At 44.3% G+C, this 17,538-nt stretch overlaps 2 protein-coding genes across 5 annotated transcripts in view; one reads left to right on the plus strand and one right to left on the minus strand.

The window, feature by feature from the left end:
• The window catches only part of RANBP3 (RAN binding protein 3), a 232,275-nt gene extending 218,938 nt beyond the window's left edge, over nt 1–13,337 (minus strand). For 2 of the 4 annotated variants that reach the window (XM_050933755.1, XM_050933752.1), the window contains exon 1: nt 13,246–13,336. In XM_050933755.1, coding sequence (XP_050789712.1) covers nt 13,246–13,267 — 22 coding nt within the window. In that variant the 5' untranslated portion in view covers nt 13,268–13,336. Of the gene's footprint in view, nt 1–13,245 lie in introns of all 4 variants that reach the window. The other 2 variants (XM_050933753.1, XM_050933754.1) reach the window with 2 other exon arrangements.
• The window catches only part of LOC127040023 (excitatory amino acid transporter 1-like), a 257,902-nt gene that overhangs the window by 65,296 nt on the left and 175,068 nt on the right, over nt 1–17,538 (plus strand). The window lies entirely within an intron of this gene.

Below are 17,538 nucleotides of genomic sequence, written 5' to 3' on the forward strand. Positions count from 1 at the left end.
CAGAGTATGTCCCAGTGTACATCAAGTCTTGAACAAAACTATTCTAATATTAACTGAACCCAGGCTCCCTCTGCTCAAAAAAGAAGCGGCATCTTCATCACAAGGTTCTAGTTTACAAAAAAAAAAAAAAAAAGATTTACTAAATATCAAACCAGTCACTTTTATACATTTTCCCTAGACTTAAAATTCCAGATGATATAAGAGTGGAATGCAGTACCTCCTAATTACATGCAAAGCCAATGCATATTCTCTCATCTGTACAAACACATGATGCGCATGACAGTTTCTCTAAGAACTTGTGTAGCAGATTTTCCACACAATCTAGATGCACCTACTTGACTGAACTGCCACATAACACATCAGAGACCACACAATCCCAGTCAGTTCTTTACGGCAGCCAAAGTGTTTCTAGCTTTATAGTGCTGCTGCTTTACAGTGCTGTATGCATTATACCCATCTCATAGAGCTGGAAGAGACTCCAAAGGGTCATTGAGTCCAGCCCCTACCTTCACTAGCAGGACCAAGTACTGATTTTTGCTCCAAGTTCCTACATGGCGCCCTCAAGAACTGAACTCACAACCCTGAGTTTAGCAAGCCAATGCTCAAACCACTGAGCTATCCCTCCCCTCAATGCATTACTCTGTCGCATTTGTTCTCAAAATTAAGGGATGAATGGGAGAAAAGAGATGAGATTCAACAAGACAGGAAGAAAGACGAAAACTATACAAATGAAAAGAGGGAAGAATAAAGCTTAAAGAAGAGAAAAAATGTGGTGGGGGAAAGAAAGAAAGAATGTAGGAGACCAAGACAAAAATGACAAGGATCAGGTAACGATAGTAGATTGGTAGGGTCATAAAAAATACAGCAGAACCTCAGAGTTACAAACTGACCAGTCAACCACACCCCTCATTTGAAACCAGAATCAGGTAGCACAAACACTCCCCCCCTAAAAAAATTAAAAAAAAAAAAACACGCAAATACTATGCATCACAGTACTGCACTGAATGTAAACTATTAACAAAAATAAAGGGAAAGTTAAAAAAAAATTCGACAAGGTAAAGAAACTTTATCTGCTTGTTTCATTTAAATTAAGATGGTTAAAAGCAGCATTTTTGTTCTGCATAATAAAGTTTCAAAGCTGTACTAAGTCAATGTTCAGTTGTAAACTATTGAAAAAACCACCATAAGATTCTGTTCAGAGTTACGAACATTTCAGAGTTATAAACAGGCTCTATTCCCAAGGTGTTTGTAACTCAGAGGTTCTGCTGTAGAAGGAAAACAATTGTTTATCTTAGTACTGTTGTCCCACAATTTGTTCAGAGTGTTGCAGGTAACCAATATTTGGTGACTTATTAGGACTCGTGAAAGTTGTTTATCCATACTAATGAGAAGGCAATAGCACACAGGGGGATGTGTTACATTTTAACTAATTTAGGAGTTAGTGACAAAAGCTTTTCCTTCACGCTCTCTTAAAATACTGGTGAAAAAACAATAGATATTACCAAAAAATATTTGAAAGGAGGTGTGTGTGTAGGCAGAAAAATATATTGGGCAACAATTGGCACCACTTGTTCCTCTGGATTCAAAAAGTTGTTTTCACTGAAAAAAAATTAATTTTTTTTTTAAAGTGTAGCTAGTTTCTGTTTACAGTGCAAGTAATTTGTTTTAAGTGGTGCCAAAATGAACAGGAAGAAATAATCAATTGTAGAATCTGGCCTAAATTTCTGTACAGGGACTGTTTAGTATCTCAATTCATCACCTTTAACGTATGAGTGCTCTCAATGCAAAAGGCACCATATGTATATTCTCTATTCTAGACTGCAATGTATATAGACCAAAATTATCAGTTTACACAGGCACAAATGACACCTCTGATTATTGGATAGCTATTGCTGGGTGAGAAGAACCAAGAAAAATGGCTTCCGCTAGTCAGCTCAGTCAATTGGGGAGAACATACTTGAATACTCATGCTACACTTAAGCTAATCAAAGCAGCTTATTTTTAAACAAACAACTTGTGCAAATAAGTTAGAATGCAGACAACTGTCACCACAGGACTATCTGATGACTTTATCTGATCGCCATTTGTACTGCTTTCACAAAAGCTTAGAAATAATGTAGTCCTTCTTCCTGACAAAATATTTTTCTTCTGTCTTGAACTGAACCCTGAGTTAACATAGTTGCTTCTGTTTAAACAACAACTTTAAATTTAGGGACATTGCGCAGGGGCGGGGGGTTCTTGTTCACTGCATCATGAATTAGCCAGTCACCCTAGATCAATATGGACAATGAGCATATAGGGAAATAGTGTAGATCTTTCACATTCCACTTTTTCTTTTTTCTTAAAAATGTATTTCAAATCATACTTAAGGATCCAAGATGTAAAAGCCAGCTTCAGTCCAAGTAGGGTGACCAGATGTCCCAATTTTATAGGAACAGTCCCGATTTTTGGGTCTTTTTCTTATATAGGCTCCGATTACCCCCCACCCCATCCCAATTTTTCACATTTGCTGTCTGGTCACTCTAAGCCCAAGCCACAGATACATCAAATGAAGCAGATGTAACATGTCTGGCTCAAAAACTAAAAAAAAAAAAAAAAAAAAAAGCCTATTTTTAGCCTTAAGTAGGGAGCATAAGATCCCCTACCCAACCCCCACTACTTTCTATTAATTTAAAATTTAAAAGAACAATTCAAAAATGTTCTTTTTAAAATACCCTGGAAGTTACAATGTTACCATAGCCTTTATTTTAAGACTCCATCTAGTAAGCCCAACAACCTCTGAACTGGTGTTTACGTGAGATGCTAGCCTACCTCCTAAAACCTAGGGCTGTCAATTAATCGCAGTTAACTCAAAAAAATTAATCGTGATTAATTAGAGTTTTAATTGCACTGTTAAATAATAGAATATCAATTGAAATTCATTAAATGTTTTTGGATTTTCTTCTATATTTTCAAATATATTGATTTCAATTACAACACAGAATACAAAGTTTACAGTGCTCACTATATTTTATTACAAATATCTGCACTGTAAAAAATGATAAAAGAAATAGTATTTTTAATTCAGCTCATACAAGTAAGATAGTGCAATCTTTATCATGAAAGTGCAACTTACAAATGTAGATTTTTGTTACATAACTGGCTACAAAATTGTACGCAGTTCTAGATTTGTAAGTTCAGCTTCCATGACAAAGAGATTGCACTACAGTATTTGTATTAGGTGGATTGAAAAATACTATTTCTTTCGGTTTTTACCGTGCAAATATTTGTAATCAAAAGTAAACATAAAATGAGCACTTGTTGTAATTGAAATCAATATATTTGAAAATGTAGAAAACATTGAAAATACTAAAAATTAGTGGTATTCTATTATTAACAGAGCAATTGTGCTATTGAACTAGATCATTTTTTAGTCATACGATTAATCATGATTAATTTATTTAATTGCCTGACAGCCCTTATTCAGTATCTGACTTCATATTTGATAACTACCTGGTGCAAAGCCAGCATGAGAAGAACAAAATGTTGGTGTTTATAGGGACTACAAATACTAGCAGTCTCGAGTGTCTCAATAATAGAACAATTGAGCATTTGGAGGGTGGTTTGTTTCAACAGATACACATTTAGATTCCAAAAGATTTAGTTCCTCTTTCCATAAAAAAAATTTTAAAAAAAAAGTCAGATTGCAACTTTAAATGCATGGTTTGACCTATCTTAAAGTCACAACTGAAATAAAATCACTATCACAAATTTGGCACAAAACCTATATCACGGTTTTGAAAGCTAGTGTTACCGATTTTTGTTGGTTCTATTTTTTAATTTATTCAGAGACCAAAAAACTTCTGCTCTTTGCCTACAATCATGATCCGTAGTTTTTGACTGCCAAGTGCACTGACTATAGAGCTCTACCCCAATATAACGCTGTCCTTGGGAGCCAAACAAACAATCTTACCGCATTATAGGTGAAACCAAGTTATATCGAACTTGCTTTGATCCACTTGAGCGCGCAGCCCCGCCCTCCCCCGGAGTGTTGCTTTCCCACGTTATATCCGAGTTCGTGTTATATTGAGTCGCATTATATGGGGGGATAGGTGTATGTGCATGACAATCAAGTTCTCCAATATCCATGCTCAGGTCAAATTCATGAATTTGAGAATCTGGAGAATGCAAATGGTGCAGATATCCAGTGCTGAAGATGTAAATACCCAGGCAACAATCCAGAGTCAGCTAAGGTGCAACCACTTATTCTAAGAAGTCAGCTTCGATTATGGAGAAGAGCCTGAAACTAATCAAAGAACTTCTAAGGTCCTGAGTGCAAGATATTCTGTCCTTTAGAGAGAGATTCCTGGAGCGTTTTCAGGAACAATGGTAATATACTAGTAGTAATTACTCTTTATTAGTACTTCACATGTTTAAGCTATAGAGGGGCTCTCTTTTTGGGTATTTTATTTATTTTCCCCCAGGAATTGATCGGTGTTGATAACAAAAACAGGTGAAAAATCAGTAGAAAAAACTATTAACTGTTCTAGGTAAATACCGAGGTTTATTTTGGTGGCTAGAAGGACAGTGGGGAATATTCAGTAGATTAATGCTTTGATGACTGGAATTGACTATGGTTTGCTGCAGAACTAAAACAGAACTCAGAACACAATGCCACCTCTGAGTTTAAGAAAATTATACATCTCTAATCCCCAAAAGAAACTTTTTATTTGAACAAACAGTTTACTACTGTAGACTTAGAACTATTAGCCTATAAATATTTACATTTAATAATCGGGCCATACCATTTACAGTGTATACACTCAAATTCATCCTTTTCTCCTGTATGGTTTTTTTTTTTAACTTTTGAATACTTCCGTGTGTTCTGAAACGTATTCTGATACGTTTTCATTTTCTTCCCAGTTTAGTGCATCAGATCTTTAAACCGTTATCTGCTAACAGCTTGAAATGTGTACATGGCAGGCATGAGATTCATCAGTACGTTCAGATGTGCAAGCACTTCAGAGCTTTTGTGGTCTCTGTATGTTTATTGTGTGCATCTTCGGGACCAGTGATCACCAATCAGTCGATCCTGGAGCCTCTGCCAGTTGATTTAGATCTCTGGGCCACTAAAAGTCCAGCGGCTGACTGCTGGCACGTCCCTGCAGCCCCTGGGGGAAGTGACGCCATGCACCGTCCCTGCCCCCAGCACTGTTCCTGCAGCTCCCATTAGCTGGGAACTTGACAATGGGAGCTGCAGGGGTAGCGCTTGCGGGCAGAGGCCTGCTGCAGAGATGTGCCAGCCAGCCACTTCTGGGAGCGGCATGGGGCCAGGGCAGGCAAACAGCCTGCCCAAGCCCCACTGCGTCACTGACCAGGAGTCGCCTGTGGTAAGCGCCTCCCAGCCAGACCCTGCACCCTAACCCTTTGCCCCAGGCTCAGCCAATGCACATCCCACAGTTGAGAATGTTACACTGATTTGTGACCATCCCTTGAGGATTTTGGATCTATAAACCACAAATGACACTAATAAAAAGTAAAACTCATGAAATGTCCAATGGATTCTATGAGATTAGGTGCATTGTGACCATATGACCCCTGCACACAAACTCCCTCCCAGAGCTTGCACCCAGCCCCCTGCCCCAGCCAGGTGAAGGCGGGGGAGAGGAAGTGATGGAGAGAAGGAGGAAAAGGAGTGAGCAGGACAGGGCCTCAGGGAAGGAGATCCTTGGTTGATCTGTAATTCAAAAAGAGATCTTGTGCGTAAAAAGGTTGGAGACCACTGTTCTAAGCTAATACACAGTCTTACTTCAGAAAGCTTTGCATATACGCACAGACTAATGTATTGTCTTAATACATATCTCATGCAACGTATTGTATTTTCCTAATAAAACAGGTTATTATATACATATATGTTTGAACGATACAAAAGTAGGCGGAAAATAGGGGGAAAAATGAATACTTTTTGTAAAAACAGGATTTTTTGGTAAAAATCGGTTTAAGCTGAAAACGAAGGGACATAGCTATAAGTACCATGGAAAACCACACAACTTCCTGTCACAAGCATATTCATATAAATCAATTTTGAAAGTTTGTTAGAGGAGAATTCATCAAAACAAGTGTCAGGGAGCACTAACCCAGTCATCTCAGAAAAGAGACATTGTAGTACCTAGAAGCGGTAGCCATGGAAGACGACCCCATTGTGCTAGGCACTGTATAAATACAGAACACGAAGACGTCCCTGCACCAAAGAGCTTACAATATACGTATAAAACAGAAAACGATGGACAGAGACAGTGGAGTACAAAGTAATCACAAGGCAAAATTGCTCAGTTGCCACAGCCTACTAGCAGCCTAAAAGTTGTCAAGTTTTTTGTAAAGTGAAAGCAGAGTTTTGAGTGAGATTAATGACAGAGCTTTGAGGATTTTTACAGGGAGTTCCTCCAAGCACGAGGGAGAATATGGAAGGTGGCACAAAGGTGTTTGTTTGAACATTTAATGAGTGGGTGATGGAGGCTGGCATAATGCCTAATCATGCCTAGGCCATAAAAGGCCTTTAAAGTAAGGTTAAGTTCTGTTCAAAGCAACAGAGAAGACAGCCAATGGAGGGATACAAGGAGAGCATGAAAGGATAAGAAAATGACTTTTGCAGCAGCATTCTGAATGAATGTGAGCAGTACAAGGTTGCATTTGTCAAAGTCAGAGAAGAGGACATTACAGTAATCAAGATGAGACCTGTAGCCGTGCAGATGGATAAGGAAGGCCTTATCTTAGAGCTATTATGCAGAAAGAACCTACAAAATGTAGATATAGCCTGGATGTGAGGACCTAGACAGACGTCCAAATTAAAGATGACATCAAGCTCGTGGGCCTGAGTGACAGTAGGACAGTGGTGGTGTTGTCCAGTGATCAAGAAAAGTAGCGGGGGAGGAGACTAAGAGCTCTGTTAAAGTCAGGTTAAGCTTGATTTGATACCTAGACATTCACAAAAAGATGTTAGAGAGACAGATCTTTGAACAGAGAGAGATCTGGAGTAGAGAGATAGATCTGGAAGTCATCAACAAAGAGACAGTAGTTGAACTTGTGTTTGAGGATGAGATGACCCAGAGATAAGTGTAGAGGTAGAAGAGAAGGGACCAAGGACAGAGCCCTGTAAACTGCCCACTGAAAGCCAGTGAACATGCTTGTATTATGAGGGAAAGAAAATAGAGCAAAAGCTGAAGGCGAAGAGTATGGGAGGAAATGAGTGGGCATGAGTGAGATGGGATGGGGGCATGGTCACTGAGGCAACTGGAGGGGTTAGAAAAGGACAAGAAACTTCTCTGTCTGTGACAGCAGAACAGGGGCAGGACATCACATTTTGTCAGTTTTCTCTCAGAGGAAATCAGCAAAATCCTGTGTATAGATAGAAGCAGAGGTAAAAGCAAGGAAGGATTTGAGGAGTGAGTCAAGGCTGCAAAAAGGCAACTTGGAATGAGGACACAGAAACTGGGTTCAAATGTAAATCCTAATTCTAAATGGAAAAGGTTTAGATGAGGGTCCTACATGTCACATATCAAGGTTATTTAACAAACCACATTAAGTATCTTACACTATTTATTTACAGTAATGTTACCTTGAAGATAGCTAATTATATTTGTCTCATTTTACTAACTCTAATATTAAACCCATTGAAACCTATATTTTTAATTTGTATAGTATTCAGTTACCTAAAATGCCCAAAAGAGTAGTGACTTCAACACACATACACACACACACACACACACACGCACACAGTTTACCCCTATCCCTAGAAGCCTGAACTTTTTTTACATTACTCTGAAGGGCACATTGCAAGACATTAGCACAAATTTCTCTCTATTATCTGTATGTTTTTGCTTGGTTTCCAACTTTGATTTTAGTGCTTACCCTAGGGCACACTGACACAATGCTTCACAGTTTGTGTTATGTTAAAATTTTCTATGTATCTTCCATTTTGGAGATATACATTAAGGCTATGTGCACACTGCGCACGTTACAATGGCATGGCTCTGCCACTGCAGCCATGTCACTATAAGGTGTGCTGTGTGGCTGCTCTTTATAAAAGTAAAACCACCTCCAACATGTCCTTCTTGTGGGAACGAATGATACTGCTCTGGAACGTATCAAGGGAGACTATGCCAGACTGGGGAAGACGCTTAAGGAAATCGAGGCTCAGGTGATCTTCAGTGGGATTCTGCTGGTTCCCAGAGAAGGGCAACAAAGGTGTAACAAGATTTTGGCGATCAACAGATGGCTCAGGCAGTGGTGCTATAAGGAGGGCTTTGGGATGTAAGGCCATTGGGAAGCATTTACGGACAGAAGACTGTTCTCTTGGGATGGACTGCACCTGAGTAAGGAGGGAAATAGACTTCTAGGATGGAGACTCGCCGACCTGATTAAGAGAGCTTTAAAAGAGAAATTTGGGGGAGATGGTTGGGAGATGTCCGGGAGATCTCCAAGCCAGAATTTAACCTTGAGAGGGAAGTAAACAAAGTAACAGGGGATACAGCCGTGGACAGAAGAATTGGCATAAGGAGGAAGGGTAGTGTAGATAGCAGACTAACAGGTGATGCTGGTGGTAGAATGTCTGTGCCTAACAGGGTAAAGAATGTGAGTGAAGCCAAACGGCAAAAATTAAGATGTCTGTACACGAATGCGAGGAGCCTAGGGAACAAAATGGAGGAACTAGAGCTACTGGTGCAGGAAGTGAAACCGGATATTATAGGGATAACAGAAACATGGTGGAATAGTAGTCATGACTGGAGTACGGGTATTGAAGGCTATGTGCTGTTTAAGAAAGACAGAAATAAAGGCAAAGGTGGTGGAGTAGCATTGTACATCAATGAGGAGGTTAACTGTAAAGAAATAAGAAGTGATGGAATGGACAAGACAGAGTCTGTCTGGGCAAAAATCACACTGGGAAAGAAAGCTACAAGAGCCTCCCCTGAGACAGTGCTTGGGGTGTGCTACAGACCGCCAGGATCTGATTTGGATATGGATAGAGACCTCTTTAATGTTTTTAATGACGTAAACACTAATGGGAAATGTGTGATCATGGGAGACTTCAACTTCCAGATATAGACTGGAGGACAAGTGCTAGCAAGAATAATAGGGATCAGATTTTTCTGGATGTGATAGCTGATGGATTCCTTCACCAAGTAGTTGAAGAACCAACAAGAGGGGATGCCATTTTAGATTTGGTTTTGGTGAGCAGTGACGACCTCATAGAAGAAATGGTTGTAGGGGACAACCTTGGTTCGAGTGATCATGAGCTAATTCAGTTCAAACTAGATGGAAGGATAAACAAAAATAGATCTGGGACTAGGGTTTTTTATTTCAAAAGGGCTAACTTTGAAGAATAAAGGAAATTAGTCAGGGAAGTGGATTGGACTGAAGAACTTGTGGATCTAAATGCGGAGGAGGCCTGGAATTACTTTAAGTCGCAGCTGCAGAAACTATCACAAGCCTGCATCCCAAGAAAGGGGAAAGAAACCATAGGCAGGAGTTGTAGACCAAGCTGGATGAGCAAGCATCTCAGAGAGGTGATTAAGAAAAAGCAGAAAGCCTACAAGGAGTGGAAGAAGGGTGGGATTAGCAAGGAAAGCTACCTTAGTGAGGTCAGAACATGCAGGGATAAAGTGAGAGGCTAAAAGTCAAGTAGAGTTGAACCTTGTAAAGGGAATTAAAACCAATAGTAAAAGGTTCTATAGCCATATAAATAAGAAGAAAACAAAGAAAGAAGAAGTGGGACCACTAAACACTGACGATGGAAAGGAGGTTAAGGATAACCTAGGCATGGCCCAATATCTAAATAAGTACTTTGCCTCAGTCTTTAATAAGGTTAATGAGGAGCTTAGGGGTAATGGAAGGATGACAAACAGGAATGAGGATATGGAGGTGGATATTACCACATCTGAGGTAGAAGCCATACTTGAACAGCTTAATGGGACAAAATCGGAGGGCCCAGACAATCTTCATCCGAGAATATTAAAGGAACTGGCGCATGAAATTGCAAGCCCGTTAGCGAGAATTTTTAATGAATCAGTAAACTCAGGGGTTGTACCATACGACTAGAGAATTGCTAATGTAGTTCTTATCTTTAAGAAAGGGAGAAAGAGTGATCCGAGTAACTATAGGCCTGTTAGTTTGACATCTGTAGTATGTAAGGTCTTGGAAAACATTTTGAAGGAGAAAGTAGTTAAGGACATTGAGGTCAATGGTAATTGGGACAAATTACAACATGGTTTTACTAAAGGTAGATCGTGCCAAACCAACCTGATCTCCTTCTTTGAGAAGGTGACAGATTATTTAGACAAAGGAAATGTGGTAGACCTAATTTACCTCGATTTCAGTAAGGCATTTGACACAGTTCCACATGCAGAACTATTAGTCAAATTGGAAAAGATGGGGATCAATATGAAAACTGAAAGGTGGATAAGGAACTGGTTAAAGGGGAGACAACAACGGATCGTACTGAAGGGTGAACTGTCAGGCTGGAAGGAGGATACTAGTGGAGTTCCTCAAGGATCGGTTTTGGGACCAATCTTATTTAACCTTTTTATTACTGACCTTGGCACAAAAAGCGGGAATGTGCTAATAAAGTCTGTGGATGACACAAATCTGGGGGGTATTGCTAACACGGAAAAGGACCGGGATAACATAAAGGAAGATCTAGATGACCTTGTAAACTGGAGTAATAATAATAGGATGAGATTTAATAGTGAAAAGTGCAAGGTCATGCACTTAGGGATTAATAATAAGAACTTTAGATTTACATTGGGGACGCATCAGTTGGAAGCAACAGAGAGGGAGAAGGACCTTGGGGTATTGGTTGATCGCAGGATGACTATGAGCCGCCAATGTGATATGGCCGTTAAAAAAGCTAATGCGGTTTTAGGATGCATCAGGCAAGGTATTTCCAGCAAAGATAAGGAGGTGTTAGTACCGTTATATAAGGCACTGGTGAGGGTCCACCTGGAATACTGTGCGCAGTTCTGGTCTCCCATGTTTAAGAAGGATGAATTCAAACTGGAACAGGTTCAGAGACGGGCTACTAGGATGATCCAAGGAATGGAAAACCTGTCTTATGAAAGGAGACTGAAAGACCTTGGCTTGTTTAGTCTAGCCAAAAGAAGGCTGAGGGGGGATATGCTTGCTCTTTATAAATATATCAGAGGGATTAATATTAGGGAGGGAGAGGAATTATTTAAGCTTAGTACCAATGTAAACACAAGAACAAATGGGTATAAACTGGACACTAGAAAGTTTAGACTTGAAATTAGATGAAGGTTTCTAACCATTAGAGGAGTGAAGTTCTGGAACAGCCTTCCAAGGGGAGTAGTGGGGGCAAAAGACATATCTGGCTTTAAGACTAAGCTTGATAAGTTTATGGAAGGGATGGTATGATGGGATAGCTTAATTTTGGCAACTGATCTTTGATTATCAGCAGATAAGTATGCCCAGTGGTCGGTGATGGGATGGGATGTGAGTTACTGCAGAGAATTCTTTCCTGGGTGCTGGCTGGTGAGTCTTGCCCACATGCTCAGGGTTTAGCTGATCGCCATATTTGGGGTCGGGAAGGAATTTTCCTCCGGGGCAGATTGGCAGAGGCCCTGGAGGTTTTTCGCCTTCCTCTGCAGCGTGGGGCATGAGTCACTTGTTGGTGGATTCTCTGCAGCTTGAGGTCTTCAAACCACAATTTGAAGACTTCAATAACTCAGACATAGGTTAGGGGGTTGTTATAGAAGTGGATGGGTAGGGTTCTGTGGCCTGCTTTGTGCAGAGGGTCGGACCAGATGATCACATTGGTCCCTTCTGACCCTAGAATCTATGAGTCTATCTTTGTCACTAGGAGCTTGCTTCCACAGACGAAGCACTGTCCACACCAGCACTTTTCACTGCGAAAACTTCTCTCATTCAGGTGGATGTTTTTTCACACCCCAGAGCGACAAAAGTTTTAGTAAGAAAAGTACCAGTGTAAACAAAGCCTAAGACCTATAGATGGCATGCCCCCATCCTTCCCTAAAACTCCTTTAGGAGGAAGAGATAAAACCAATTCCCTTGCCCTCACAAATTTATGGCTATTCAAAAGATGCCTAAGTTTCCCCTAACCCTAACAAAACATATTTCTTAAGTGCTACACTAACTGTGGACACAGCACTGAAAACAACAGCTGAAATGGGGATTTTACAGCACTACTATATAGACAGGCCAGGTAAGTGGCATAGGAACATGGTACCTGAACATTGCCTAGAAAGGGGTGAAATATCAGGAGGCACCTAACCCCAAACAGGTGAGAAGAGGACTGAGCTTCCTTCTTTTCACATTTTTGGGTTCAAATGATAATTAACAAGTGGCAGGTCTCACAGGTTTCTTTTACACTGCTATGTAACTTTTCACCATGAACTAAACTAGGTGGCTAATGGAAACATACATGTATGTTTTGTTCGCTTTCTGAATGTACACATGGTTTATACCTACCAAGCAAGGTAGACTCTTTACAAAGGGATGTAGTTACCATTCCACATCGGGGGGTTTAGCAGCAAATTAAATTAAATAAATTAAAATAAAAAAGAATAGCTTTGCTCCTGGGGCAGTAATAAATAACACTCACCTCAAGGAGACTTCCATACCAGTAGGCTGGCAGACAAGGACTCAGGAGACAGCACCTGGCCCACACCCCCTACACCAGGGATTCTCAAACTGGGGGGTGGGAATCCCTTGGGGGGTCACAAGGTTATTACGGGGGGGGTCACAAGCTGTCAGCTCCATGATTTATAATGGTGTCATAAATTAAAACACTTTGTAATCTATTTAAAGGCAGTCACAATCAGACGCTTGACATGTGAAACGGGTCACCAGTACCGAAGTTTGAGAACCGCTACCCTACATCAATAGGCCTGTGCCCACGCCGACTCCCAGCCCCCGAGTTCCGTAACTCCCATGCTCTCGACTCCCCCAGAGCCGATCCCCGACATGCCCGGGGCCAGGTGCCTGCGCCTGGGCGGGTGCCGGCCAGCTCCCCCGTGAGCGGGGGAGCAGGGAAACAGCCGGCCCACTTAGGCCCAGCCGCTCCCTTTGTCCAGTGGCTCCCTCCCAGGTAGCCGGGACTCGGGGAGGCAGCAGGGAGGAGAAACTCGTCGACAGGGCCCATAAAGCTCCCCCCGAGACTATGCCACGCCGGCTCCAGCCCACGGCCCACCCCCTTCCCCCGCACAACGGCAATCCCGGCCACATCCCCCCTACCTTCGTTCGCTAAATCCGCCATTTTGCTTCCTCAATCACTCCCAGAATGCAGCGCGCGGCTGCCCGGGCTCCGACTTACAACAGACACAACGATGGAGCGCATGCGCGGCGTGTCCCGCGCCCCAGTCGAGGCAGGAGACACTGCGCATGCTCCGGTGGATATGGCGCTTCACAGGCGTAGTACGCATGCGCTTAAAACAACTGTTCTCTTCGTTCCGCCGTTCGCGGCTAGAAAAATAGTGCGCGTGCGCGCAGCTCTAGGCATCTCAGCGAGTCTGAGGGAGGTGTGGAGTCCAGAGTGACATGGCGCGTGTTTCATAAACCCAAACTGCATAATATCCCTCCGCAGCTCTGCTTGGGGGCTGGGGCTTGGCACAGGGCTCAGGCATGGGCCGGCTGCGCTCCATCCATGGTAACACCCAGACACACCAGTACCACGGTGCGGGCAAGGCCCTAGAGCCCCTGATCCTTTCAGTCCCCACCGCCACCTTCCCCTCTCAGCCACGTGCCCCACAGCCACGTCCACCACCTCGCCTCCCTCAGGTCCTCGCTGCCACCTTCCACCACAGCCATGTGCCCAGGGTGAGGGACTGAGGTGCGCCAAGCACATGCCTGGGGCAGCAAGCTGCGGGGGGGCACCCTGCCGGTCCCTGCCAGGGCAGCAGTCAGGCAGCCTTCGATGGCGTGCCTGTGGGAAGTCCCCCAGTCCCGTGGATTCGTCAGCAGTTCGGCAGTGGGTACGCTGAAGCCGCGAGAGCGGCAGACCTCCCACAGGCATGCCACCAAATCCACAAGACTGGCAGACCTCCCGCAGGTGTGCTGCCAAAGGCAGCCTGCCTGCCATGCTTGGGGCAGCAAAAAAGCTAGAGCCGCCCCTGCACATGCCCCACAGCCACCTCGCTGCCCGCCTCAGTTCCTCACCGCCACATCCACCACCTCGCCTCCCTCAGCTCCTCATCACCACCTTCCTCCACAGCCATGAGCCTCACAGCCAACTCCCTGCCTGCCTCGGTCCCTCACCTCCAAATCCACCTCCCCGCCTCCATCAACTCCCCACTGCCATGTTCCTCTACAGCCTCCCTCAGCTCCCTACCACCACGTACCCCACAGCCACCTCCCCGCCCACCTCAGTCCCTCACCGCTATGTTCCCCACATCCACTGCCCCACCCTCCTCAGCCCCCATTGCCCACCACCAGCTTCCTCCACAGCCACATGGCTCACATCCACTTCCCCTGTCCCCCTTTGCTCCCTCCCTGCCATGTTCTTCTACATCCACTGCCCCTGTCCCCCTCATCTCCCTGCAGCCACATGCTCCACATTACTACTTGTTCTGTCACCTGGTACCACTGAGAACAGCCTAGATCCATCCTCTTTAGAACCCCCTTTCAGATAGTTAAAAGCAGGGACGGCTCTAGGTATTTTACCGCCCCAAGCACGACAGGCAGGCTGCCTTTGGCGGCTTGCCTGCGGGAGGTCCCCTGTCCTGCGGATTCGGCGGCATGCCTGCGGCAGGTCCGCCGAAGCCACAGGACCAGCGGACCCTCCGCAGGCATGCCGCCGAAGGCAACCTGCCTGCTGCCCTCATGGCAACCAGCAGAGCGCTCCCGTGGCTTGCCGCCCCAGGCACGTGCTTGGCGTGCTGGTGCCTGGAGCCGCCCCTGGTTGAAAGCAGCTATCAAATCCCCCCTCATTCTTCTCTTCTGCAGACTAAACAATCCCAGTTCCCTCAGCCTCTCCTCAGAAGCCATGTGCTCCAGCCCCCTAATCATTTTTGTTGCCCTCTGCTGGACTCTTTCCAATTTTTCCACATCCTTCTTGTAGTGTGGACACAGTACTCCAGATGAGGCCTCACTAATGTCGAATAGAGGAGAATGATAACATTCCTCAATCTGCTGGCAGTGCCCCTACTTATACAGCCCAAAATGCCATTAGCTTCCCTGGCAACAAGGGCACACTGTTGACTCATATCCAGCTTCTCATCCACTGTAACCCCACGTCCTTTTCTGTAGAATTGCTGCCTAGCCACTCTGTCCTTATTCTATAGCAGTGCATGGGATTCTTCCATCCTGAGTGCAGGACTCTGCACTTGTCCTTGTTGAATCTCATCAGGTTTCTTTTGGTCCAACCCTCTTATTTGTCTAGGTCCCTCTGTATCCTATCCCTACCCTCCAGCGTAGTTAAAACTCCTCCTAGTTTAGTGTCATCTGCAGACTTGCTGAGAGTGCAGTCTATGCCATCCTCCAGATCATTCATGAAGATATTGACCAAAACCGGCCCCAGGACCATCCACCATCCATGCCCCACACTCAGCCCATCATCATCTCATTCCCTCACATCCATTGCCTGCACCCAGTCCCATGTCCCACCTGTTTCCACCATGTTCTCGCACATCCACCACCCACATCCTGCCCCACACTCAACCATTATCAAAGAATCATAGAAATGTAGGACTGGAAGGTCATGATAGTGCAATTCCCTGCACAGAGGCAGGACTAAATCCTACTTATACCATTCCTAACAGATTTTTGTCTAACCTGTTTTTAAAAACATTCTATGACTGAGATTCCATAACCTTCCTAGGTCACTTGTTCTAGTGCTTCCTTGCCGTTATGAAGTTTTTCCTCATGGCTAACCTAAATTCCTTTGCTGCAATTTAATCCCATTACTTTTTGTCCTGTCCTCAGTGGTTGAGGAGAACAATTTATTACCCTCCTCTCTGCGTACTTTGACTAAAGAAACCCAAGTTTTTTCAATCTTTCCTTTTAGGTCATGTTTTCCAGATCTTTAATCATTTTTGTTGCTCTCCTCTGGACTTTCTCCAATTTGTCCACATCTTTCCCGAACTGTGGTGCCTAGAACTGGACGCAGTAGTCCAGCTGAGGCCTTTTCTGTGCTGACTAGAAAGGAAGAATTACTTCTCATGTCTTGCTTACAAGGCTCTTGCCAATACATCCCCGAATGATGTTCACTTTTTTTTTTTGCAACAGTATTACATTGTTGATCCAAATTTAGTTAGTGATCAACTATAACCCCCAGATCCTTTTCTGCAGTACTCCTTCCTAGGCAATCCTTTCCCATTTTGTATTTGTGCAATTGATTATGCCTGCTAAGTGTAGTACTTTGCATTTGTCCTTTTTGAATTTCATCCTATTTAATTCAGACCATTTCTCCAGTTTGTCAAACTTATTTTGAAATCTAATCCTGGCCTCCAAAGCACTTGCAACCCCTCCCAGCTTGGCATCCTCTGCAAATGTTAAAAGGATACTCTCTATACCATTATCCAAATCATTTATGAAGTGTGACGGACTCAGGCCAGAAGAATATGAGGGTAGTCCTTTTGAGTACTGGGACGTGGGCGAGCGCTAGCCCACTGCTGAAAGCCCCTCCTCCAGCCTAGGGAGGGGCCACGAAACCTGGAACCCAACTGAATTTGGGGGACAAAAAAGGAGACAATAAGAACAGGCGTGGTAGTCAAAGGGCCAAAACTAAGGAACCGGAAGGGGACACCATGCAGAGAACCCCAGACAGCGCCCACTGCTCCTCAAAGACATCAAAAGAGACGGCAGACGCTGCCCAGAGAAACTCTGCCCAGATATGTGAACGGATGAAAGAATGAAAAACGGCCCCACAATCGCAGCCCCCCCGGCAACCTCCCCTTCCTGGTGTTACGAATGGCCACCTTGGCCATAGCTAAGAGGAGGTTGACGAGGTGGTCCCACGACTTCGTGGGGCCTCGGATTGAGTGTGCATAGAGAAATAAATGTGGGGGAAAGTGCGGCCAGAACCTCAGTAAGAGGTTCTGGAGGAGCCGGAAAAGGGGCTGCAGCCTGGCACACTGAAGGTACGTGTGTGCCAGGGTCTCCCTCATGCCACATAAGGGACAGGCGTCAGGGACAGTGGTAAACCATGCCAAGTACATGCCCATGCTCACAGCTCCATGCAGGAGCCACCAGCTGATATCCCCGGCGGGCCGTGGGACTAAGGTGGAATAGAAACTGGCCCACCGGGGTTCCCCACCCACCGCTGCTGGTAGAAGGTCCCATCACTTGGTGCCTGGGCGAGACACGAGGGTGGGATAATTAAGCTTGTGCAGCACAAGCACGTGCAGATGGTCCCTTGGCGCGATTTGGAAATGAACTGGCTGCATGACATGCAGCCGGCTAAAAGGTATGGGGGGGGGAGGCCAGGAAGGCTCACAGGGCAGGGGGCCGATGGAAAGGTCCAGAGGGCCTGGAGTGAGGGGCAGACAGGGCTCACGTGAACGGATGAAGAACCAAGCCGTGGGAGGCAGG

This window comes from Gopherus flavomarginatus, chromosome 24, assembly GCF_025201925.1.
Source record: "Gopherus flavomarginatus isolate rGopFla2 chromosome 24, rGopFla2.mat.asm, whole genome shotgun sequence".
In the NCBI taxonomy this organism is placed as follows: Eukaryota; Metazoa; Chordata; order Testudines; family Testudinidae; genus Gopherus; species Gopherus flavomarginatus.